Below are 27,824 nucleotides of genomic sequence, written 5' to 3'. Positions count from 1 at the left end.
AACTTTCACTTAAAGCACAATAAATTAAAAAAAAAAAGCAGACAGCAGTTGAGATAAGGAAAGGATTAAGAGTGAATTATTGCTGGATACGATGTATTAACTGGTAAACTTTTAAACTTCCTGGTTGGAAAAGTTACTAATAAAATAAACGCAAACATGTCACAATGTCCAGAATTTCTTCAGTTTTGGTTTTAAGAGAAAGAGAGTGAAATACCTGTGCCTGCGGGTGACTCGAGAATAGCATATTTAGGCAAAAGAGACCTTTAGGGTTTGGAAAGCCTGTGGAAGACAACAAGGGTGACTATTTCATGCTGTGACTGACCTCTGTCTAACTAGGATGGCCTGAGTCCTGGGAAAGTCATGGTGTGAATGAAGTCTTGAAAAGCCTAGGCTGTCATCCATGTTGGAAAAGCATTACAAAAACATGACAGGGATATTGGCAATATTAACTGAGAAGACTCCAAGAAAACAGGTGGTGGTTCTATGCATGTTTAAAATTCTGGAGACAGCCTAAGAGTGATTAATCAGATATGTAGGCATTTGGTTGTGCTCCATAGCTTTTCTTTAGTTATCATTTGGCATTCAGTGATGTGAAATGTGATATTATTTTAATAAATTTATATTTTTAAGAAGGAAAATTTAAACTTCTAATGCCTGAATTGTGGAGGAAATTTGTTAGCCTGGTTTTAGATACCTACTGGGAAATAGCGCCATCTAATGGCTACTTTGTAAGCTGGATTCAGAAGAAGAGGAACAAGACCTACCCTTGCTGTTGTCGTATGATCTTGGCTGAAAGCAGAAAATACCAGAAAGATATTTACCTGTGTTTTATTGACTATGCGAAGGCATCCAACTCTATGGATTGTGACAAATTATGGATAACATTTCTAAGAATTCCAAAATACTTAATTGTGCTCATGTGGAACCTGTACATGAATCAAGAGGGAATTGTTCAAACAGAGCATGGGGATACTGAGTGGTTTAGAAGTGGAAAAGATGTGTGGAAGGGTTGTACTCTTTCACCTTACTTATTCAGTATATATGCTGAACAAATAATCTGAGAAGCTGGGCTATATGAAAAACTCAGCATCAGGACTAGAGGAATACTCATTAACGACCTGAGATATGCAGCTGCTAAAACCTTGCTTACTGAAAGTGAAGAGGACTTGAAGCACTTACTGATGAAGGTAGAAGACTATTGCCTTAAGTATGGATTACATCTGAACCTAAAGAAAATGAAAATCCTTACAACTGGATCAATAAACAACTTCATGGATAAATGGCAAAGAAATTGAACTCAATGATTTCATTCTTCTTGGATCAACAATCAATGACCATGGAAGCAGCAGTCAAGAAATCAAATGACGTATTATCGCATGGGGCAAATCTGCTGCAAAAGACCTATTTCAAGTGTTAGCAAAGATATCACTTGGAGGACTAAGATGTACCTGATTGAAGCTGTGGTCTTTTCATGCCTCATGGTGGCACAGTGGTTAAGAGCTATGGCCGCTGACCAAACGATCAGCAGTTCGAATCCACCAGGCGCTCCTCGGAAACCCTGTGGGTCACTGTGAGTCGGAATTGACTCAGTAGCAATGGGTTCCATTTGGTTTGCTGCATGGTAAAGCCAGACAATGAAAAAGGAAGACCGAAGATGCATTTGTATTGTGGTGCTGCCGAAGAATATTGAATATACCATAGACTACCAGAAGAATGAACAAATCTGTCCTAGAGGAGGTATAGCCAGAATGGTACTTAGAAGCAAGGATGGTGAGACTTTGTCTCGCTTACTTTGGACGTGTTATCAGGAGAGACCAGTTGCTGGAGAAGGACATCATGTATGGTAAAACAGAGGTTCAGCGGAAAAGAGTGAGACTCTCAACGAGATGGATTGACACAGTGGCTGCAACAATGAGCTCAAACATAGCAACAATTGTGAGGATGGTGCAGGACCAGGCAACACTTCATTCTGTGATACATAAGATTTAAGTTAGTAACTCTTGAAATGAAACGGAAAAATTCTTAACCTCAAACAGGACTATTACTCTTTTCCTACTAGCATATTAATTTTTGAATGACAGCATTGAAACAGATATTCTTTATGGACATTTCCAATTCTGTGTTGTTACGTTTGAGCGGCCAGAGCCCTTCAGTATTAAGGCTTGTCAGAGACTGAAGTGACGCCTCCTTTTACCTCTCATATATAGCACCTGTCCTACGGCAACGGCAACGGCAGCTTGCAGGTGGATGCCGCCTTCCAGCAGACCCTCTGGAGCGTGGCCCCTATCAGCTCAGGAAGTGAAGCCGCCCAAGGTAAAGCCTCCACTCTAATTAATACGCCCTTCCTTGATGAAAAGTTGATAGTCATTTTTGGGATTGTAATAATGAGCTGGTGGTTAATTAAGGCTTGTTTGTGTCAAAATATTCTGTAATGCAGATACAGTTAAAAATCTCATTTAAATTGCTGTCAAAAAGTGATGTTTGTATTGATTTCTCTTTCCTTATTTTTATGTTATTCTCATCTTTAGCTTACCTGTGTGTGTTTTGGGTTTACTTTCTAGGTGTTGTTTTCTACAAATTTTTGGTCTCGGGGTAATGCTCAGTCAGACTAACGTTAAGATTTTTCATCCTCTGTTGTTGGTGCCTTATGGCTCCATCACAACACTATTTGTACAGCAGGGTTTTGAGGGCAAATTATTCAAACTTAAATCAGTTGCCAGTGAGTTGATTTTGACTCGTGGTGACCTGGTACGTGTCAGAGTAGAACTGTGCCCTGTTGGGTTTCCAGTGGATGATTTTTCAGAACTACGTTGCCAAGACTTTCTTCCAAGGTGCCTCTGGGTGGACTCAAACCTCCAACCTTTTGGTTTGCAGCCAGTATGTTAACCATTTGCACCACCCAGGGACTCCTTATTCTATAAAATCCTCCATTAAAAATATAAAAGTTCATAGGCTCAGAGTTGAACTTACCTGTTCTAACTTAGGTAGATTCAAATCTGAGCACAAGCAATTTTATATCTTTACTGAAGGACTTTATGGGAGTCGAGTCATGTATTCTATTGGAAGCATCACTGACAACGGGGCTCAGGAGTGCAGGGCTCAGATGCGGCACCTGGCACCATCTATCTCTGTGACCTTGGCAAGTGACTTTAGTCTCGCTAGACTTCTGGGTATCTGTCTATGAAAACAGAAGATGGGGCCAGATGACCTCCGGCTGTAATCATAAATGACTTCTCCTCCTTCTAGGGTATCTGATTGGTGGTGACGTTCTCCGGCTGCTGCATGGACACATGGACGAATGCCTCACGGTTCCCGCAGGGGACCATGGGGAAGAGCAGCGGAGGTTGGTATTGAGCCCAGGTTGTGAACCATGTGGTTCTTTGCCTTAATGTGGTTTTTAAATTATGCCTACGTCTGTTCAGGGCATTAGCGTAATAGTAAGTGGGCTGCTAACGTTTTAACGTTCTTCTGTTCATGAAAGTGACTCATTTGTTGGCCTCCTTCAAAGTTCTTTCTCATGTTCTGTTTTCATTACGTGTCAATAGAAGAGCTGACAACACACATTCAAAAACATTGAACACGTTAAATTAAACTGCTTAAAACTTCATTGAATGTTCATTAGTTTTGATTAATTCTTTCTAGGATGTTCAGTTTTAATGTCAGAGTTCTCAAATTGGCCAAAATTTCTGGACCTTTTTCTATTACTTCATTTATTTACATAGATAATAAAGGAGACCACTTCCCCTAATATATTATTTGATAGACTACCTCTCCCACGTTAACGTTATTTGGCACTGGGCCCAAATGAAAATTATCTGGGTCCACTGGGGAAAAGTGCACAAATATTACAAAGCCATAAAAATATATAAGATGCTTTGATTGTTACTGCTTTGCTTCATGGATTAATTGAATTTAGTAAAATGAATGTGTAAATAAGAGATTACAGTGAGAGAAGACATAGGTGTGGGTGATCGTTACAGTGTCTTTAACCGTTTCAGTGGGCATTTCTCATAGTATTAACACGTACGTTTAGGTAACTATTATTGAATGCATATTTATTCACACAATGCAATAAAAGGTTATAGGGAAAATTTAGAAATTTAATTATCACTTAACTTTTTTTTTCTTAACTAGCTGTCCAACTTCGGGGATAGTTGCTTTGAGACTGTCTGGCAGTCAGAGGACCTGGGTCTTATCTGGGTCTTATCTCTCTCATCCGCCTGGTGTGGTTTACGGTAAAGAGTGAAATACAGAGCCTGGTAAAATCCCTTAGCTAAAAATGCACTTTTAGGAGGTTAGGAAGAAGTTATTTATAGTGTTAATAGCATGTGCATACAAAGATGCAGGGAATTTCAAAAGGCGGTTGGGGGAAGTAATTCCAAACAGCAGGGAATTTAAGGCCCAGAGGGACAGCAGCATACTCTGGGTATAGCAAGTATTTCAGAGTGACTTCAGTGGCAAAGTGGTTAAGTGCTACGGCTGCTAACCAAAGGGTCTGCAGTTCAAATCTGCCAGGTGCTCCTTGGAAACTCTATGGGGCAGTTCTACTCTGTTTTATAGGGTCACTATGAGTTGGAATCGACTCGACAGCACTGGCTTGTTCTGGATTCAGTGGCAAATGGAGGAAAAGTTGGCATCTAGGTAAGATCAGCTTTTAAAGGTTCCTCAGTGCCATTCCTGTGGCCTGGCTTTTGCTCTGAGGTAGTTAGGAAGGGGTGTAGGGATGGGGAAAAATGGTCAGATCTCTCTTAAAATAACAGCTCTGATCGTTATAAGTGGCTTAGATTGCTGGTGGGGAGAGCCTGAATCAGGGTAATCAATTAGAAGGTGACTGTAGTGGCTTATATGCTGGAAGACGAAAATCTTATTTGGGATAGTGGCCCTCTGAAAGGAGAAGCCTCTGTACATTAGAGACATTTTTGGAAAATTGACTGGATTAGGGATGGACCGGATGTGGACTGTGAGAAAATGTGTCAAATCAGGGCAAACCTGATGTTTGACTTGAGTGAAGACAGATGGTGCTAAGCATTGCAGGAGAGCGTGCATAGTTGGCAGGAAAGACTGAGGAAGATTTTGGACACAGGTAAGTATAGAGGTTCCATGGAACATCAAGACGGAAATTGGGATTTCTAAATTTTAGAACAAGCTTACGTTGGATATAAATTGCAAACACATCAGAGGTAGTTGAAAGAATGGGAGTACATAATAAGTTCACTCAGATGGAGAGGGAGAAGCAGTAATTATGGGGGTCTGTTTATGCGTTTGGGCCTAGTTTCCATAAGGTTGCAAAGCACTGGAATGGACTCACCAGGGAGGAGGGCTTAGGATGGTATCCTAATGAACGCTGGTATTTAAGATGTGGATAGAAGAGTCAGCACAGTAGTCAGAATGAGAGTTAAATGGAGAACCAGGGAAATTAGTCAGGGAAGCCAAAGGAGAATTAAATGCTGTGATGTAGTCATAAAGAGTTAGGGAAAAAGTACCTTTTGGGTCTTCAGTCCCTGATTTGTTAAATGAAAGTCCAAATGATTCTTAGAGCTCTTCTAGCTCTTTCTACAGGCACTGTAGAGATTTATAGTGAACGGAAAGGGCCCTAAGCTAGGCAGACCTGCGTTTGGACCTTGGCTTTGCTGCTTACTAGCTGTATGATTTATACAAGTGACTTAATCTCTATAAATATCAGTTTTCCCATCTGTAAAATGCAGCGTAAGTATGGACTCCTACTTCATAGGGTTGTTATAAAAGGTTAAGTGAGAAAATGCTTGTAAAATACTTCATACAAAAAACATGTGGAAGAAAGTATGGTAGAGCATAGCCTTTGCAGGAAGAGAGGCAAAACTGTGTCACAGAAAATCCTCTATTCTTTTGAAGCAAATGTAAGATAAGTGTGTAGTGGGGAAAGGATCCTGGTTCTTGCTAAGGCTTAGAAGCCAGAGATGGTTGGACATAGTTTTGTTTTAGTAGGTTGATATTTTCATTTTCGAGTGAGAATATCCAGGGTCTGAGGTTAAGTGATAGATCCAGATTTCTTACACTGGCAATGACTACCATTTTCCACCTCTCCTGGGCATTAGAGAATTCGTGTGTTAGGTGCTTTACTGAACATGGCACTTACAGAGTGGGTTTCCTGCTGATTCCTTAGATACCAGTAAACTTATTGCTGTCGAGTTGACTCCAATTCATGGCAACCCCATATGTATCAGAGTAGAACTGTGCTCCATAGGATTTTCTTTCTTTTTCCCTCATACAAAAATTTATACGCACATTGCTATGTGACCCTAGTTGCTCTCCCTATAACATGACAGCACACTCCTCTTTTCCACCCTGGATTTCCCCTGTTCGTTCAACCAGTTCCTGTCCCTTTTTGCCTTCTCATCTCACCTCTGGACGGGAGCTGCCCATTTAGTCTCTTGAGCTAATAAACACTTTCTTCATGAGTATCATTTTATGTCTTATAGTTCCATAGGGTTTTCAGTGGCTGGTTGTTCAGAAGTAGATCACCAGACCTTTCTTGGCCTTGAACTTCAAACATTTTGGTTAGCAGCTGAGTGCTTTATCTGTTTGCACTACCCCCCAAAAAAACCCCAAAACCCATTGCTGTCCAGTTGATTCCAACTCATAACAACCCTATAGGACAGAGTAGGACTGCCCCATGGGGTTTCAAAGGGTGAAATCTTTATGGAAGCAGACTGCTCTATCTTTCTCCCATAGAGCAGCTGGTGGGCTCAAACTGCAGACCTTTCAGCTAGCAGCCGAGCACTTGAACAACTGTGCCACTACCCAGGGACTCCCAATTCTTTAGAAAGCTGGCTCTTATGGCAGAGAAAACTAGGGGAAATTTCAAAGATACTTTAATATTTTTCTGAACCCACCCTGCCATCGTGTACATGTTGAAGCCAGCCCCTGGCAAGGATTTTTTTTTCTTGAATTTATGTTGAGATTGCTCTATCAGTTTAATCTCAATGTATATTCAGATCTGTTTACACTGGTGAAATTAGGTTAGAATGGATGTCCGATCATGACTTCAGGGAGAAAATGAGTCAGAAAAAGCCACATAGAGCCTAAGGGATGCTGTTTAAGAAAGAAGAGTTATATTTGTCTTCATTAGGTAGTGAGGTTGAACAATTATTTGCATATAATGATAAAATAATTCCTTAAATATTAAGTTTATGTGTAACTTTATTATTTCAAATCGTGTTACTGTCGTTGTGCAGACATTTTTAAATCTCTCTCTACACCCACCTAAGTGCCAGTGCCCTGGGGAACTGGGGTGAGGTGTGGTACAGCTCAGCTGGAAGCCGCATCCCTTTTATTGTTATGAATCTGCAATGGGGGAGAAACATGTAATGATGACCTAAAACAATATATTTTGATTAATTGAAAAAAAAAAAACCCACTGCTGTCGAGTCGATAAAAAAGCAGTACAAAATAATTTGATTTTTGGCTGATAGTCTGAAAGCTGGAAACGGTCCAAGGAAATATATAATATTTTCTTTTACCTCTTAGCTCTTTGCTTAATTTTGAGCTGGCTCTCCTCATTCATTGTATCATGTCGTTAAAGCTAAATAGCAAGAGTCAGATCAGATTTTTGTTGTAAAGAAGTAGTGGAAATGATTAAGGAGATGAGTAGGAGTGACCGTTTCTTCAAAGTAATTAGGAACGTTTTGGTCATAAATGCTGTGTTCCTAAGTGGGTTTGTCAATCTCTACATTCCTGGTGCCATTGACAATTATTGGGCACGCATAACTGCAATGGTAGGCACTGAGAATACAGTTCAATGATGGGTTTTTAACTCTGAATACTAGTAGTTATCTTTCAACTTCCTCTTCACATTTAAGTTTGTGTGTGTACAGGGTTACCTATGAATCCTCATAATCAGATTAATAAAACTCTTAGAATGAAAGCCTGCACCGGGTGCCTATCAAAGTTAAACTAAATATGTACTTCTCCCGTACCTCCTGCCCATGTTGATTGAATTCTGACATGCTTGGGACGTATAGCATTGAGATTACTTTTTTTATTTTTAATTTCCCAAAATTTTCTAGGAAGACTTATGGGAGGTAGGGGACAGCAGGACGCAATGCTTAGAGGACGATGAGCTTCTGCTAGGTGTGATGGAAAAATCTGGGAACGCGTAGGGCTAGTTGAACGTTATTAATGCCACTAAACTGTACTTGTGAGGATTGTTGAAATGGCAAATGTTTTATTACATATGTATTTACCACGACTAAAAAAAAAAAAAACTGGGGGAAAAAAACCCCCACTACTGGTATACAACTTGAATAAACAACGAGTAATAAATACATAAGGTTTAGAAATTGTGAGCAATCAGATGGAAAGGAAAGATGTGTTGATTAACTATAGCCTCCTAATTTCTTAGAAATTCTTACTCAGATTCTTCAAATAGTGAGATCGAATAAGTTAAGGAGAAACAGTTTCTGGCACCACCAGGCAGGGAATTTGTCAGATGCAGCCTAGTGTTTTATCGATTGCTTTAAAAAATAAACTTTCACTGTGGAGGTTTGAAATTTGATTATTGTGTTTTTTTCAAGCATGAAATATTTTATGTGGGAGTGTTTTTTTTTTTCCAGATTTTGTCTCTTGATTGCATGTCATTATTTCCTTGGTTATTTTATGTCAAATGTCGTAAAATATCAATATGTGCAATTCCTTTATGTGCGTATATACTTATAGATTAAATGTGCGCTAATCTGAAAAAAAAATTTTTTTTTAATCTGAATTAAGTCTTGTGTACTTTAATATATTTTAAAATGGAGAAATTTAGGGGAATATTAATTGGGAATTATTATTCAGGATGTCTGATTTGGAAGCCCACGTTATATATATATTATATATATATATAATTTGTATATTAAAACAGGTTTTCCCACATAGCTCATAAATAGTTTTATTCATTCAATAAAACTTTTTGGAAGGGCTGTCATGTTCAGGAAACCCTGGTGGCATAGTGGTTAAGAGCTATGGCTGCTAACCAAAAAAAAAGGTGGGCAATTCAAATCTACCAGGCGCTCCTTGGAAACTCTCAAAGAATTTACATTGCACTGGGGGAGTGTGAGAAAGACAATAGAAGACTTAATATGTCTGTTTATAAATGCACACCAAGGTGTGCACACACTTACCCATGCATGTATATATGATATATGCATTAGGCAGTGATAAGGACCATGGAGAAAAACAGAGCAGGAATGGCGATAAGAGAATGGCCATGCCGTGTGTGGTAGGGGTTCGGGATAGTGGTGGAGGAAGTGAGAGAGAGCGATTGAGATTCTTGTGCTTCCGCCTTATCAAGCATTACTCTTGGCATATACTAGCTCTGTCTTAATGCAGGAGACAACTAAGTCATAGTTTCTGACAGTATCTGGGAATAAATCGTACATTTGCTTTCTGCAACATGACTCAGCAGGCAAAAGCCATGCAATATGCATGACAATATTTTTTTTCTCCATGCTCCTTTTAATATTACAGTGATTTAAAGAGCTTTAGTTGTAAGAATCAATAAGTCATGAGGTGGGGTGGATATAATGAATTAAAAGTCTCTCAATCTTGTTGGGAGAGATGCACAATTTATGTCCGTGAGCACACTGGACGACTGATATCTTTCAAAGATTGTATGTCCTCATTCATAACCTAGGAAGAAGCTTTTAAAGCTGCTCTGTTACACTCTGAGGAGATCAGGAATGAAATGATCACATACGGGCTTTTCTTTTCTTCTCCTTCATTTCCTGTGTGTACCTGTGCGGCTTGGGTCTGGGGTGGGATGGATTGCTAACAGTTCTGATGGGATAGTCAGTACCTGTTGTTAGTTGCTGTCAAGTTGATTCCGACTCATGGTGACCCTACCTGTACAGGGTAGAATGTTTCCATAGGGTTGTCAAGGCTGTGACCTTTCAGAAGCAGATCACCAGGCCTATCTTCCGAGGCACCTCTCTGTGGGTTCAAACAGCCAACTTTGAACTTAGTAGTGGAGCGCTTAACAGTTTGCATCACCCAGGAACTCCAGTCAGTACATAAAGGAGAGCTATTTTCTGTTGTCTCTTCCCTCTTGGGGTGATTCACTGACTCCCCCAAACTTCGACTGCCTGCTAATTCGAACAGCACTGTAGCCAGGCTTCGGTCAGGCTGCTTTTTCAGGTTTAGCAGCCCGACCTGGCCTAGAGCCATCCTTTCAAGGGAAGACTAGGCTAGAATGGACTACTTTTGAAAGTTTAGATTTAAAGTAAGGAATAAAAATATCCATGGGGATTTGAGCCACTGGATTTCAGTAAAAATGAAGAAATAATTGAGGTGTTCAATTCAGTTAAAGTGAGGTGAATTGGAAAAGAGATAAGAGATTCAAAGTCGACATTAAGAAAAAGAAGTAAATCTTCTAGTTAATTTCTCAATTAAAATTTAAGATCATTTTTATTTGTCCACATTTGGTCTATTAACCTGATCCAGATTTAATCAGGTTAAAGCTAAAAAAAAAAAAAAGGTTAATTCAGGAAAAAGGGAAAAACTGTCTTTTTAATTTCTAACTGCCTTTGTGACTGTATTGTATTCTGTATGGAGGGAAAAGTAAAAGTAACATCAGTTTTTTTGTTTTGCTCTAGTCATATATACAAGGAGCTATGGTGGTGCAGTGGTTAAAGCTCTTGGCGGCTAACTGAAAGGTCTGTGGTTCAAACCCACCAGCCACTGCTCCACAGAAGACATGGCAGCCTGCTTCCGCAAAGATTACAGCTTCGAAGCCCTATGAGGCAGTTCTACTCTGTCCTGCAGGGTCCCTATGGGTCAGAATTGACCCAACAGGAGGGAATGGTCTGATCAGTCAGTCGGATATGCGGGATTCTTTTAATGTTGATTGAAGTGTAAGGATATTATTGTTTTCAATCCCTGCTGATTCATTTACATCTTATGCTGATGTGTTAGCACAAAACACACCTATTTTCCTTGTGCAGCAACTTGAGTAGAACGATTGTAGCAAACTCAGCCTCTGAATAAACACGCAATGCTTCCTTTAGGCACGTGCTCCTTGGTTTTTCTGTTACTCTGAAGAGACTCTCTTAGCACCTCCTTGTAACTCAGCTGCTCAGCCAAACACTCGGGTGGGCACTGACGTAGGAGACATGGAAGCAGATCTTTTACTGTAATCACGTGTAAACTGAAACAGAATTTCATTCTGAAATAACCTTTTAATCCTGTGCCTACATTTCAGTCACTTTAAATCCAGGGGGGAGAGTGAGAAATTCCTTTAATGATTCTCGAGGGACTTCTGTGGTGTTCTGGGTATTTAAAAAAAAAAAGATTGAGACCCAGACTTTGTCCTTAAGGAACTGAAGACTATTAAGATCTAGGCACTATAGTCAGGAAAACCCAAAAAAAACAAACCCGTTGCCGTCAAGTTGATTCTGACTCATTGTGACCCTATAGGACATAGTAGAATTGCCCCATAGAGTTTCCAAGGAGTGCCTGGCGGATTTGAACTGCTGGCCTTTTTGGTTAGCAGCCGTAGCACTTGACCACTACACCACCAGGGTTTCCAGTCAGGAAAAAGTGGGCGTTAATCTGGAAAAAGTTACTCATAGCCTTTTTTAAAAATCGGATTATAGAAAACATTTCTTACTGTTATCCTATGATTTGATGAAGAAAGGGCAAGTCAGGATCCTTTGTTGACTTCTGCTTTTGAAATGAAACTTTGTCACCCTGTAGAGAAAAAACAAAAATAGTTGCTATTGAGTCGATTCAGAGTGGAACGGTGCTCCACGCAGTTTTCAGTGGCTGATTTTTTGGAAGCAAATTGCCAGGCCTTTCTTCTGAGGTGCTTCTAGGTGCACTCAAACCTCCAACTTTTTTGGTTAACCAAAACAAAAAACCAAGCCCAGTGCCGTTGAATCGATTCCGACTCATAACGACCCTATAGGACAGAGTAGAACTGCCCCATAGAGTTTCCAAGGAGCGCCTGGCAGAACAACTGAGCATATTAACTGTTTACACCAGGCAGGGACCTGTCACCCTATCAGAGTTAGTACAACAATTCTCTCTTTCCACTAGTTACTTGGTGTGAACCTGCCACTTAGCATCAACTCTAAATAGGAAATTTGTGTGAGCGATTTACCTGCAACACTAATTATTTTTTTGAAGGATTCATAAGTGCATTTTTACTCTATCTAGGGTATGGTGGCTATGAGTTGGAATTGAGGTGACAGGATAGGGTTTGGTTTTGGTTTGGTAGAGTGTGGAATGCATTAATACAGCAGAACTAAGTTTATGCTGAGGACAGGTTTAATGTCGGTAGCAGGGCTGTCTTTAACTTCCCCACACAAATGGCACTTATCCCATACTGCCACTTCTTATCTTTACTGGTGTGCTTGTTTATCTCTTCTATTCAATTTTTGACCTGGACTGGGTCATTCACTCTTGTATCCCTTTCACATAGCCGTCTGTAGATGAAGGTCTGCTTAAACATGCTTGCTGTTTCCCGTTCGTGAAAGGAACAAATGGAGAAAGAAGAAGTGACGCACTTTCCTGTAGATTTAAGGAGAACAGTGGGATGCCTGCATTTGAGAACCACTGTGGGCTGACTTAGAAGGGTTTGAGGTCCCTCAAGTGTGTTATTTTGTCAACTCCTGTAGGATTCTTATCTGCTTTGCAGTGAAGAGAAGGGAACAAAATCCATCTCACCAAATTGGATTATCATCCTGAGTGGGTAGAAAACCATTTTGAGGGTTATGGCTTCAATATGCCTGGCTAAGAGGTTCCTATATTGAAAGTACAGGCAGTCCCTGGGTTACGAATGTCCAGCTTACAACTCTTAGCTATGAACCAACCCCCATAAAGCCTATTATGTCAAAAATTTGAGGTACCTACAATGGTTCATCAAAACGAATGAGTGCTACCTTGCAATGCATATCAAACCATTATTATTACTACATTATTATGTCAAAGATGTTTTAGTTTATCTGGGAGTGTTTCTTTAAGGTTTTTTATGCATAGTAAGTTATACTATATACTAAGACAAACATTTGACTAACTGGTGTTAGATATGAACTATACCTGTTAGGACTTGAGTACAAATTCAACTTAAAGATGGATTTAGAAATGGAACTTGTTTGTAATCCAGGAACCATCTGTACCTTGATTTCAAGTGACTCCACAGGAAAGAGTCCTTGAACCTATAACAGGAATCTGAGCCTGTTACAGGAATCTGTTTATTTAAAAACATTTTTTTGGATTGTAGATCTCGCTGAGAAACTGATGTAAGTTATAGATTCTTGCTAGAAAATTTAGATACTTGCCAACATGCAAAATTTTTCTTGTAGGTTAGTCGTTGTTAGTTACCATTGAGTTGATTCTGATTCATTGCGACCCCATGTGTGCGGAGTAGAACTGCTCTCTATAGGGTTTTGGAAGCAGATCTCCAGGCCTGTCTTCCAAGGTGCCTCTGAGTGGGTTTTGAAACTCCAACCTTTTAGCTAGTAGTCAAGCAATTAACTGTTTGTGCCACCCAGGGACCTGCGGGTTAATTGTTGCTGTTGTGTGCAGCTGAGTTGATTCTGACTCATAGTGACCTTATGTGACAGAGCAAAACTGCCCCGTAGGGTTTCCCAGGCTGTAATCTTTACGGGAGCAGATCGCCCAAGTGTTTTCTCCTGCAGAACTACTGGTGGGTTCAAACCATTGATCTTTCAGTTGGCAGCAGAGTGCTTAACTGTTGTGCCACTGGGGCTCCTTGTGAGTCAGTTAGTGTGATGTTAATTTATATTTTCTCCCTGTATTTTCCCTGATCTTTTCCCTCTTTTAAGCAGGTAGCAGTTCTCATGCTTCCTTGCCTCAGGAAATAGTTGAGACCTGATGCAAAGTTTAAGTTTTCAACAAGACGCTTCCCTTCCTGACTTTTAGTTAGTTCTTACAGACTGAATCCAAGGAGGCTGTTAGGCTTAATGTCTTGGACAAAAAGGAGGGGGATTGCCTCTGGCAAAAGAAGAGATTTTTCTTATACTTAAAAGACATTCACTACCAGAAGAACTAGCATATTTTTACGCAAATAACGTGTGCCTTCTGTGTTGGTTTGCCAGCTGTGCCCTCCTCCTTATTTTTGTAAGGGTGCTATGCTGATTTTTTTACAGCAACATGTAAAAATGGTTTATACTGTTATAATTCTAAAATATCAGTTCCAAAATGTTGCATACTGTTATAAAACCATTTATACAAGATTTTTGTAGTGATGAAATTTTTGGAAATGGAAGACAGATTATGGTTGCCAGGGGTTAGGGAAGTTGGTGGGGGGCCGGAGAGTAATGGGTGTAGTTATAAAAGGGTAACATAAGGAATGTTGTTGTGTGGGACTCTTCAGTATCTTCACTGTAATGATGGATACATGAACCTATACAAATAACAACATTGTATAAACTTAATACATATGCAAACATATGCATATAAATGAGGACAGGTAAAACTGGGTGGAGGTAGTAAGACTGGTAGATTAGTTACAAAACTATTATAATTTTATACAATATTAGTATTAGGGGAACTGGGCACAGTATAAGGGGGATGTCTCTGTATTATTTCTTAAAACTGCATGTGAATCTACAGTAATCTTTTTTGAAAGACATTCAGAGAATGGGGAGGGAACAGCATTTTCTGGGGTTTCACCTTCAGGGATGGCCAGCACTTTGTTTCCTGAGGGCCTTCTGCTTTTCATTCCATCCCAATTACTAAAGCAGTGGCGAGAGCTCGGGGGAATAACTGTGGGACTTTTTATTTTAGCAAAGTGTCTGTCCTATGCCTCTTAACCAAATTGAAAGCAGCATTCCTACATGAAAAGGGACCACGTAGATTGAGACACTGTATTGAGACACTGTGTATAGGAGAGCTAGCAAGTGGCTTGGTCTTGCCTAGTATCTGGAATTACTCTACTACTTTAACAGGAATGGTTAGGACTTGAATTCCCTATGAGCCTGAGGCATAGGGACTCAAAGTTGAAAATAATTAGATTACGAACAGAATTTTAAAATGAGATCTTGATACTAATGGTAGATGAGGTTATTTCAAACCAACCCTTCCCCTGAGGAAAGCTGAAAAACTTATACTAAAACAAACAAACAAAAAGTGTTTAAGATAGTGGAGAGCAATCAGTTGACTTTGAGTAATCAAGAGGAATATTTTTTTCTGGGTGGGCCTGACCTAATCAGGTGAGCCTTGAAAAAAATAGGGACTTCCAGAAGCAAAAGATTCTCATTCCAGCCCTGAAGAAGTAAGCGGCTGTGTTGTGAGAGGGCCTATGGAGAGGGCCATGTGCTAAGGGTCTGAGGGCAGCCTGTGGTTGTTAAGGGCGGTCCCCAGCCAACAGCTAGGAAAAAAAACAGAGGCCTCAGTCACATAGCTTCAAGGATTTGAATGCTACCATCAACCAGGGAGCTTGGAAGAGGACCTCAGCCTCCAGGGGAGAATTCAGCCCTATCCAACACCTTGATTTCTGCCTGTGAGACTCTGAACAGATGACCCAGCTACACTTTGCCAGACCTCCAACCTACTGTGGAGCCCTTCTACTCTGCGCACGAGGTTGCCAAATTGGAATTGACTTGACAGCAGTTAACACCAACAACAAAGTTTGTGGTAATTTGTTAACTAATACAGCTTGAGAATGAGGATACGTAGGAAGGAGAAGGACTGAGCCTAGTTTGGAGAGATGAGGAGAATCTTGCAAAGGACGCTGAGAAATAACCGGTAGTCTGGGAAGAAAACCTAGAAAGATATTCTGGTGGTATCTTGGAATAAAAGTGAAAAAGGACTTCCAAGTTGGAAGGAGTGATTAACTATGTCAAATGCTCTCATTCCTCAAATTATTAAAAAATGTAAAGCACCCTTAAACGTAAATGTCTTCATTATTTTCTTTCCCCTCTTTGTTATAGCTTCAACTATTATTAACCTCACGTAGATTACTATAAAGTCTTTGTTTCTGCTACACGCTCATTCTCCTGAAATCCTGTCCTTAAATTTTCACATTCTCACTGGGTATCTCTGCATGAATTTCTTTTGTTACTGTGATTCAAATTTATGAAACTTGAATTTATTCTGCCAGAGGTATGGTCCTTCTTACAGTCCATAACTTGGTCATCCATGGTAGCCTGTTGTGCTTAAAACTTTGACCTCCCTTTCTTATCTTTCAAATAAAAGAAAGACTTGGTTTTTAAGTCCTATTGATTTTGTAGCTGAAAGGTCTTTCTCTTTAGACTCCCACCATTTGCTAAGGCCAGTTTTAAGTGTGCACTTCTTGAAATCCCACTCATGGCATTTCAAACTTGCTGTGATCTGTCCCCCATTCAAAAAAATAGGTGAGGAGCCTTTCTTAACTTTATTTCTTCCTGTTCACTCCATACGCCAGCCAGTATCCTTGCACTTTGAACATGGTGTCTTCTTTCAAGATTCCATGTTCTTTCTCATGCACACTGCCATGTTCTCTGAAATATCCTTGTTCCTTTCTTTGCCTGTTGAATTGCTACTCAGCTTTCAGGTGTGAGCCGAAATATTGTCTTGTTCATAAGGTCTTTTCAATGCTTTCCTTAGGATTATTCTCTTTTCTGTTCCATCCCTCCTTCCTTCATTTCTTTCTTCTTTGCTTCCTTCCCCTCTCCTTCTCTCCCTCCCTCTTTCCCTCCCTTCCTTCATCTCTTTATGTAGTGGTTTTCTCACATTACCGTGTAGGCTATGTTTTGATCTTTGTGTCTTCCTTACCACATTAAACTACACATTCTTGGGTGCAAGAACCTTAGTGTCTTCATCTTTCTTCTTCCAAAAATCTGTAACCAACTGCCTTGAATAGGGAAGATAAGTAATGAGTATTTTTTGCTTTTTTAAAAAAATTAAATGCAATTTTACTTTTGCTTATATAAAAGACTAGAAAGATAGATTTTAATATTTTTTTATTTTTTGCAGTATTTACACATACAAATATCTATCCCTCCACCTGTCTTTTTAAACAGAAGCCCCAAAGGTTATTTGAGGTAGCCTGATATTATTTTGTGTTGTTCTGAAGAAAAAAAATCAAGAAAAGTATTAAAAAGTCTAAAATTACAGTTATCCTCTTTTTTAATCCTAATTAATTAATTTTTACCTTTTATTTATTGAGTTTAAGGTTGTTTAATGATATTTTAAATTAATCATTTTATGTATACAAAAAAATGCGCCTAGGTGGCCTAACGGTTGGCAGTTCAAACCCACCCAGCAGCTCTGTGGAAGAAAGACCTGGCAACCAAGAAAACCTATGGAGCAGTTCTACTCTGTAACACAGAGAGTTCCCAAAAGTGAGAATCTACTCAAGGGCAACCAACAGCAACAATGTATACAAAAGGAGAAGATTAATTATGTTTGCTACCCTGATTTTATTTAAGCAGTACATTAAAAAAAAAAAAAACAGTGGTGATTCCCATGTATACCTAGGATGACTTTTATATTTTGTTAAGATCATTAAATAACCACATTTTTCAGAGGAGAATTGAATCCTGTGATGCATTGTACATTCATTGAACATTAAGTTTGGAAAAATACTGAAGAATTCTAATACTCTTTTACTATCCTGCATTGCAGTAAGTAAAGTACATTGATACCGCTTTTTTTTTTTGTCCCTACGGAATTCTACATAAAAAACATAAACATGTAATAAATATATGAATTGGCCAAGGAACTCTTCAGAGGCTGACAAAATACTCTTCTCCATTTTTAACTTGTATAATTAATTCATTACCAAAATTTGATGTAACTGATTAAGTTTTATTATTATCGTTCCCTCTTTTGGTGTTCGGCATTTGTTACACATTCCAGCCTCTCGACTAAAATGAAACCAGAATGTGTACATATTCAGAAAGCAAGAACTTGATTAGCTCCTTCTCAGTGCCCCATTGCTTTAAAGCCGTGTGGTGAAATGTAAACAAAAAGAACATTTACTGGGAGCAGAAAAAGAATAAATGTCTGTGCGACAGTAGTAATAATCGACTCTGTAAGTTATTCCGTGCTAAAATAATATACATGTAGTCCCTAACTTACGATGGGGTTCTGACATAAGTCTAATACCTTTTTTTTTTTTAATTTTCATCACTATTACCCTTTATTATCAGAATCTTTATATATCTCATCTGCATTTGTCTTTGTGGGTTGGAAACATTACATCTAAAGTGAGAGGTATATTTTAATACACACATAAAGAAATACACAAATCATAAAAATTTGCTCTGATGATAAGAGTTGGACAACGTTGGCATTTTGTTCGTTGTGGTAGTAACTCCACTCATGGAAGGTTCTGCGTCATCTGGATTATCCTTAGGAGTGGGGATGGTGATTCTAGGCAGAAAATCAGTGCCAGTTGTCTGTATGGTCCTTTCTTTTTTTTTTCTTCGTATATTTCACAGTAACATCTCACTGCTTCCCGAATCTGCCCAACAACATTAGCAAAGCGATCGGCATTTGGATCCTTTATTTTTAAACAACCGAAGCCCCTGGTTTAGTTTAGAAAAAACTCCAGCTAGTCCTTTCTCTGTAAAATTCTTTGACAACTTCTCTTCTTCCTCTTCTTCATTATTTCTTTCTTCTTCCGCATTTGTTTCTTGTTCAAAATCCATTAAGTCCCCCTCAGTCAGTTCCCCTTCTTTGTGGTCCAGGAGCTATCCCACGTTGGTGATATTAAGTTCTAAATCCAGCCTTCTTGCCATAGGGACGATTTTTCCACCCATCTCTTCCATCATATCATCCTGATCAAATGCTTGGCGCGTGTTCACGTACATAACTTCTTAATTTTTTCCATACCCCCAGCATGCATTTTCCCGTAACTTTCTCCCAGGAAGATGCAATGTTCTAGAAATACTGACAGTCCTAAGTGCGGTTCATCCTTACTCGAATACGTCGGAAATTGGGAACTTCCTGTATCTACTTCTTCAGGGCTTGTTTATAATGAAGAAACAAAAAGAGATTAAAAAATGCCCCATTTATTCCTTTTTGTAATTTAACGAGGTCGATTGACACAGTGGCTGCAACAGTGGGCTCAAACATGGCAGCGATGGTGAGGATGGCGCAGGACCGGGTGGTATTTCGTTCTGTCTTACTTGGTGCTGCTATTAAGTTGCAGCCGACCCAAGGTACTTATTAACAACAACAATCCGATAAAATTTATTGTAATTATATTTTGAACTGTCAGGCTTTGAAGAGTTTGTGAGGACTTGTAGTTTCATTAGTATGCTACTGTGAGTCTTCTCTGGGCCTCAGATTTTGAAGATCAGTTCTGTCCAAGTGCCTATTTTTTTACCAAGAAACAAGTGGTTTGGCAATTGAGATGAGATTTAAATTTTATTTATAGTCAAAAGGACAAAAAATAGCTTAACTACTTTTATTTCAGTGGAGAATATTATAATAGTTATGAGAAATACAATGGATGACGTAGTAGGAAGAATTTGTGCTTGTAACAGGATAACCCTAGGAGGCTCAAAGAGCCTCTTCAGGCAGTTTTATGTGATCAGCCGGAAATATGAGATCCTTAAGGAAGCACATTATTTTGGGGGGTGATGTCCTATGTAGGCACAACTTACAGCCTTAGGCCTGAGGTTTTTCAGAGTACTCTTGAACATGTTTAATGCTTCTAATTACTGTTGTTGTGGGCCGTCGAGTCGATTTCAACTCATAGCGACCCTATGGGACAGAGCAGAACTGTCCCATAGGGTTTCCAAGGAGTGGCTGGTGTATCTGAACTGCAGACCTTTTGGTTAGCACCCTGAGCTCTTAACCACTTTGCCACCAGGGCTCCTCTAATTATTAGGTAAGCATTTTTTTCAGTGTTATTCAGTGATATCACAGTGACTTTTATTTTTTCTAGTTTATGAGGTAAATGTTTCTTTGAAGAATTCTGTTAGAAATCATATTGATGTAGAGTTATTTTAACATAATTTCTTTTGCTCAGTAGCTGTCAAATTCTTTTGGTACATTGCAAAAATAGACTTTGTTGGTCAGAGAGCCACATGAGTGCTTTTTGTATTTTCATATCTATTGACCTGCCCCTGAATTTTGACATTATTGGTGTCATTTGCATTAAAATCCTCTGTTAGGATCAGCTCAGAAGGTGCTGTTGCTATAAGTCTGTTTATTTTCTTAGAGCATCTTTCTTCTTATCAGCCTGGAGAGGATATTTGCTCTGAAGATGGTCATTTAGCTATGTGAATTGAGAGATGGCCTCTAATACCATTTGGTAAACTTGCTGGGCTTTAAGACAATTATCAATATGGACTGTGTTTTGATACTTGAGACCCATTACACACAAAAGGCACAATCCCATTATAGAGCAGGACTCTTCCTCCAGGAAGTCTGAGTTTGTGGATTTTCAGGGACTGATTTCTCTTAAGTTTGAATGCCCATTGTGTTTGGAACTTACCAGCTGCTCCATGGAAGAAAGATGTGGCAATCTGCCTCTGTAAAGATTACAGCCTTGGAAACCTGATGGGGCAGTTCCACCCTGTACTGTAGGGTTGCTATGAGTCAGAATGGACTTGTTGGCATGCAAGTGTCATTTATGATGGACTCATAATCTTATTATTTTTTGGATCTTGATATTATGATGCTAACTTTCAGTCTGAAATAGCCCATGAAGACTCGATTAGACAAACATTGACATTCTGGACGTGCCATAAATTTATATGGAGAAACTCAATAGAATACCAAAGATTTTCTAATCAGAAGCACATAGGTGAAACGAGTCATCAGATTCTGTGTGTGTGCCGAAGAAACATTAAATATAAATAAATTGAGAAATAATTAAAGGCAAAAAGCCCTTCAGGAGACAGATATTCAGGAAAGTCAGCTCCAAATAAAGCTAAAAATAGGGACAAAGTAGGATCCCACTTTTCTTTTTTACTTTATCTTTATAGTTTTAAATTTTAACTTCCTCCTAATAAAGTCATTAGATTTCTACCTATATAAATAATGAAAGATCACTGTTAGATTTAATCAATGAAGAAAAGCTTATGAAAAGAAAAGCTTATGAAAGAGTAAAACGTTGAAGAAAATCTCTGTTAGCATTGAATGACCATTCTTTGTATATTTTACTGTTTATAAAGATATACAATTTTATGTAAGCATAATGAGTTGGAATCAACTCAACGGCAGTGGGTTTGGTTTGGTTTTTGGGTTATAACCATAATATTATCCATGCTAATTGTATCTTAGAGACCAGTGTGTTTTACTTTTTAAGCTAAATTCTTCTAGTCCTTTCCATATGTAATTAACACCTTGGTGTTCATTCAACAACCTCTGCACACTCATACAAACACACACACATACATATATATGAGAGAGATCTACAATTTTTGTTGTACAGAAAATGTGTATCATTTACAATCCTGCATCTTAGGTATTTTATGTATTTTTCTTTGGTTTATCTTGTTCTCTATTTAATCTCTTTAGACAATTGTTTAGTTTCTTTATTTTCACTGTTTCATCTTTAATAATTACTGGATTGCTAGGCTAAAAATTTTCTCCTGAGTAAGTTTTTCCTTTGTTACTTTCTTATGAAATGTTCTTCTCGTCATTATATTCTGTTGTTGTTGTTGTGTGCCACCGAACCGATTATTGTCTCTTTGACCCAGGAATTATTTATGACAGTTTCTTAATTTTCCAAGTTGTGATTTTTTGGTTACTATTTTGTTTCTAACTTTATTGGTTTTGATCAGAAAATGTGATATGTAACTCCATAGGGTTTTCAAGGCTGTGACCTTTTGGAAGCAGATCACTAGGCCTGTCTTCTGAGGTGCCTCTGGGTGGATTCGAACAGCCAACCTTTTTGCTGGTAGTCAAGTGCTTAAATGTTTGTGCCACCCAGGGACCTGCATATTATATATTTTTGGAATGTGATTATAGTGTTAGAAAAACTTTCAAGACACTAGGATTTTCCATAGTGTCCTCAGTGATTTAAAAAAAAAAAATCCATTGAATTTGGTAACTTCAAGGTCATCTGGCTCATGGAGAAGTGGGTCTGGAAGCCCACTGAAGGGCACTGAGGACTGACAGGAGGGGACACTGAGTCAGAAAAGAGGATAGAGCAGAAGAGGGAAATGTGGTCAGACATGTTGTTATGTTTGGGACAGGCAGCTTGCACATGTTTAAATGATGAGAAGGACCCAATAGAGAGGGAAATGCTGGATTCTCTGGGAAGAAACGGGCATGTGTGTAAGATATATGGGATAAAACATAGACCTCTAGTGGGTGGTAGTTTCTTCTTTTTGAATAGCTTTGATCTTTAGGGTTGCTATGAGTTGGAATTGACAGCAACAGGTTTGGTTTTTTTTTTGTTTTTTTTTTTGGTCTCCTTAAAACAATCTCAAGGGACTTGCTCAAAGATTGATTCATATAATGTATATAAAATACTTAGTGTATGTCTGGCATATTAAGTTATTATTATGAGAGCTTTGGATTTTGTATGTGCGTGTGCGTGTGATCTCCATCTGAAAAAATTATTTTTGTGATTTTTTGCTGATATTTATGTATTTCTTGATATTTATAGTTTTCTGTCTTATTTTGCGGCTTGTTATATTTAAACATGCAAAATTATTATTCTTACATTTCTTTAAAATGTTTTAAATCTCTAAAACAATTTAGAACTGCAAATGTTTACATGCAATGTGTTGAGATAATAATATATTAAAGTACACATAAAGTCATAGCTAAGTACTTTCAGGGGCCTCAGTTAAATGAGTAAGGTGACTGTATTCTTGGTTGAGAGAGAGACAGGAGAGAGAGGTTGAGAGAAAGAGAATGATAGAATTTGTTTAAATCAAATGTTTATTCAGGGCAAACTTATGTTGATCACGGCTACTGTTGTTCTGGTTATTTTTATTTCCAGCTGTATTATCTCCTGCCAAAACATCTGACTTTAACTGTTTATCTGCAAACTTTTCCCATATGCATTTCTCTTTTAATTAGGTTGAAAAATAAATAAAAAGCTCGAAAAATGAAACATGTTAAACTGATGTTAAACTGATGGCCTTTTTTTTTTTTAACAGGAATGTTCATTATGAAGGTGGCGCTGTATCTGTTCACGCACGTTCCCTGTGGAGACTAGAGACACTAAGAGTTGCGTAAGTAGAACTTCTAAACCCAGCCTGGTACTCCAAGTTACAAAATAAGTCTAGATTCTTGACCTGTGTGTCTCTGCAAAATGGTCATGCTAACAACAACAAACACTGAAGAGGCAGTGGAGAGTTTATCTCTCCTCTTTTCCCCTTCCTCCTGCCTTTACTTACCCTACCCTTACTTATCTTTCATTATCGTAGGTAGAGCAGGTGGTAAAGCAGAGACATATACAGGGCTTTTGTACAAATCTGCTTCTTTCTCCAGCCCTGATTCGTTTTTGTGACATTACCTCATTCAGACCATACATCTCCTGGCAGAAAGTGCTGCTAGAACAGAGTGATGTAAGGTTTGGAGACAGAACAAGCTGTTTGCAAGTCTTTTGCACATTTAAAGTCTAATGGACTCTAGACTTAACCTTCTAAAGGCACATGTAAAACAGAGGAAACTTCAAAATGAAAGAGAGTAAAAGAGCCATCACTGACAGTCATTATCTTTGCTTAGAAATAGCTTGATAGCTGAATAAGAAATCTGGATTGTAACAGAGAGTCACCATATATTCATTATAGTGATAGATAGGTAGGTAGTAGGTAGGTAGGTAGGTACATAGGCAGGTAAGTAAATAGGTAGACAGGTAGATAGGTAGGTAGATAGCTTTTATGTTTTTGGTGACCGATGCCATGCTTCATCTTCAAACAGCTCTTTGGAGATTGGCTTTTGGTTCCATTAAATAAATATTAAAAAAAAATATAATAATGATGAACTGGCATTTTGAACTATTTTGAAAAAAAAAAATCAGTAAGTTAAAAAAAAAAAAAGATTGGACAATGTAATGGGTTGAGTTGTCACTTATCAAAATATGTGTTAGGATTCTAACCCCTTTACCTGTGGAATCTTGTTTGGAAATAGGATTTTCTTTGTTATGTTAATGTGGCAAGATTAGAGTAGGACGCGTCCTGAACCCCATCACTTCTGAGTTATAAAAAGAGCAGATTAGACACAGAAGCGAGCACATGCTGGGGAAGACAGATGCCATGTGAGGATTACCAAGAACCAAGGAAGTCCCAGGGCTACAGAAGGGAAGGAATCTTCGTGGACAAGATCCTAATTTGGATTTTTAGCTTCCAGACCTGTGAGAAAATATATTTCTGGTCTTTAAAGCCACCCATTTGTGCTATTTCTGTTACAACAGCACTAGGAATCTAAGACAGAAGGTTCAGTCCTTTGCCTAAAAAGGAATAAGTTTTCAATGGATTTATTACCTATTATATTGTACTTTTAAGAAATTGTTGATTTTAGGATTAGAGACTCCATGGATGATAATGCAAGACCATTTCACTATAGAATACCCGTCATTATAGACCTTTCTTGGAGATTATTGCATATCTAATGGTGATTAAGATAATTTAGTGGTATTCAATTGTTTTTGCTTACATATTCTATAAAATAATTTTGAATAAAACACTCTTTGTACAGCATAAAGTTGACATAGGAATTTTTTTATCATCAGTTTAAATAGATATGTAGACTACAATTTCCAGGGTATTATAAGTAGTGATTTTTTTTTAAAAATGGTTACACCATGCTTTTAAAAGTGTCTGATTGACTCTAAGTATCACTGTGATTTAATACCCACAGGAACATAGTCTTTTTCAACAGTAAAATGTGTATTTTATCTTTCTCTCCTTGGTATCATGTTTCCACTACTCTCCTATGACAGAATTTTATCCCAAAGTAATATATCTCATGATCAAGACTTTTTTTGCTCACTCTATCATACACCTATGTGACAAAAATATGTATATAAGTTAAATTTATTTTTATGTTTCTTGTGACAGTAAGGCTAAAACTTTAAAAAATACTCAATTGTACATGTAGAAATTGTTGAATTGGTATGTGTTCTTCTATGTACATTCCCAACAACAAAAAACAAAGTATTAAAAAACCAAAAAATAAAAATAAAACAGTATGATTTGAAACTTTAAAAATACTTCTATATTAATATCATTAATTAATCAAAATATTAAATTCCTTCTATATGACTATGACAGTTAATCATAACAACCTATATATGAAAACTTTTAGTAAGTTTTGGACTTAAAATTTAATGGCAAATGCATCTGTTAATGAGGTGGATAAGGAGGAGTGTTGTGGTGTCTTAGTTAAGAGTATTTGTTGACATCCAATATTTCAGATTCTTTTTTTTTTTTTTTGAGACCCAGTGGTTTTCATCCCTCTGGGCAATGCACCTTAGGTTCAGGATGGATGAAAAATATACCTTTTTTTCATACATTGGAAAAAAGATGACAAGTAAAGGTGTAGTGGGAAAGAAAAACGAGGACAATTTCCTGCCCACTAGTAAATTTTCAGCAGACCAGCCAAAGTTGAGGGTCTGGATATTCATGCCTACAAGGGTCGGGGAGGTCACATACCCTAGTGTGCATTCCACTATTTTAGAGAAATTTTAGCATGTGTGCATAAACCCGTTGCCGTTAAGTCGATTTGGACTCATAGTGACCCTATAGGACAGAGCAGAACTGCCCCACAGGATTTTCAAGGAGCGCCAGGTGGATTTGAAATGCCAGCCTTTTGGTTAGCAGCTGTAGCACTTAACCACTATGCCACCAGGGTCTCCTGGTGCATAAGGAGAGTAAATGAATATTCATAGTAGGGTAATGTGTAATAGCAATTCTTGAAAATAACCTAAATTTCTGTCAGTAGAAAACATACTTTACTTGTGACATAGCCATGCAATGACTATTACTTGGTAGTTAAAATGAATAAAATACAGTTATATGTCCAAACTTGGGTGAATTTTACAAACAAAACAAAACAAAAAACCCAAAAAAGCAGTTTTCAAAAGGAGATGTACACTATGATGCCATTTATAGAAGGTTTGAAAACAAAGCTCTGTGTAATTTTAGATACATGTATATGTGGTAAAGGTGTAAGTAGTTTAAGTACATTCAGTAGGATGATGAATATCCAAATTTAGTATAGAGGTTAACTCTGGAATGAGACTTCATTTTGTTTTTACTATCATAACTTAAGGTGGGTATTAGGGACGTACATGTGTTCATTATATTAGTTTTTATATTTTTGCATATTTCAAGGATTTATTTAAAAAGGTGGTACGGGAAGTAGAGACAATTTATGTGAGGCTCGGCTATTAATGGGGTCAGTGAAGGGGGAAGGCAGCTGGAGGATAATAAGGAGACATGGGAGAAAAGTTTTGGTAAAACTAGGTGAGGTACATAAATTTTTTATGGGAAAAATAGTGCACAGTCAGTTTGGCAGTCTCTGGGTATAAAAAAAAAAGATGAAAACAATCATCTTGGCAGACATAGGTTGAGTCTAAGAGGCAGAGTTTTTAGACAGGTAAATTAACAACTTCAGGTCTCAGGATTGCCAAGAACTGTGAAAGACCTGGGAGTTTTACCCTACATGTAAGCTTTCCTAGATGCTGGGAGTAAACAGGAGGACTCCTGGGTCAGAGACAAAAGGCTTTATTACTCAAAGCACAGCAGGCATCGTGAACTTCTGTTTACCTCAGTTCCCGTTACCTCTCAACCCCAGGAGAGCAATGAGGAGTGGGCCTAGGTAGATGGTGTGCTAACAAGGTTCCTGTCAAAACTAAGGAACCCTGAGCTTGGGAAACTCCCAGTTGTTTAAAGGGGCTGCTAGCAAACTTGCCCAACCTTTGCTTCAAAGGGAGCGGCTGGTGGATTCAAACTGCAGACCTTTCGGTTAGCAGCCATAGCTCGTAACTGCTGTGCCACTGAGGCAAAGGGGAAGGCATTTTTTTCCCCCTTTCTTTGAACTGTTGAAAATAAGGAGCTCTCATTGTCAGTGCAACCACATGTTTTTAGATGCTCTTGAAGCACAGGATACTAACACCTGTGAAAAACATGAGAGGAAAAAGAAGAGACAGACGTATGAGACAAACTCATAGCTTTCATATGGTAAGTAAATTACTCAGAGAACTCAGAGAAAGGGGCTTTTAAAATATAGACACATATTTCCTTTATCCTGTGTATTTGAAAAATGACAGCTCATTGGAGAAACGGCATATATATGACAAAATTGTCAAGAAGGAGAAGTCTGGAGAGGTTTCGTTGCTTTTATAAAACAGATTTCAAGTGTGTTTTTAAAATTTATAGGTATACCTAGCCTTCATGATTGTGTGCCTAAACAAATGGATGTTTTTATGAGCAGATGAGGCCCCAAATCTGTCTCAATTTTATGGTTTAAAAAAATTGCATGAGAACTTCTGAAAAGCTGATGGGATCTCATTTTTACCCTCCGGCAGTATTATTGATGAGAAGTGATTACGTAAATCCAGACTGTTCTGCCTTTCTCCATACACTTTTCTATTATCTTGATCCTTTTTTTTTAATACTGTTGGGTTGTTTGGAGTTATGAAATAGAAAGTTTGAAATTTATTTTCACTTTGAATTTGGATGACTGATACATAGAAAGGGCATAGCCCTGTGGTTCGGGTCAGTAGAGGTGAACTGGGGTACTTGACCATCGCGGTTATTTTTTGATGATGTTATTTACCTCTCAGAAGCCAATTGATGCTGGGGGAATGTAATGCCAGAAGGAAGAGCCAGCAGTTTTGCAACCATTAAAAAAATGAAAGAAAGATGTTACTGCTGTAGGCTGTGACCCTTGGTTTATACCATTTCACCTTTCTGTCTACAGTAAGGAAGCAGGAAGTTCAT

The 27,824-nt window shown here is 38.3% G+C and overlaps 1 protein-coding gene across 6 annotated transcripts in view; it reads left to right on the top strand.

Annotated features, from left to right (window-relative positions):
* The window catches only part of RYR2 (ryanodine receptor 2), a 750,192-nt gene that overhangs the window by 332,431 nt on the left and 389,937 nt on the right, over positions 1-27,824 (top strand). For all 6 annotated transcript variants that reach the window (XM_049868553.1, XM_049868552.1, XM_049868551.1 and 3 more), the window contains 3 exons: positions 2,208-2,313; positions 3,247-3,343; positions 23,034-23,108. In XM_049868553.1, coding sequence (XP_049724510.1) covers positions 2,208-2,313; positions 3,247-3,343; positions 23,034-23,108 — 278 coding nt within the window. The remainder of the gene's footprint in view (positions 1-2,207; positions 2,314-3,246; positions 3,344-23,033; positions 23,109-27,824) is intronic.

Source organism: Elephas maximus, chromosome 24, assembly GCF_024166365.1.
Source record: "Elephas maximus indicus isolate mEleMax1 chromosome 24, mEleMax1 primary haplotype, whole genome shotgun sequence".
NCBI lineage: Eukaryota > Metazoa > Chordata > Mammalia > Proboscidea > Elephantidae > Elephas > Elephas maximus.
The sequence above is the reverse complement of the archived record's forward strand: the minus strand, read 5'-3'. Positions and strand labels throughout refer to the sequence as shown.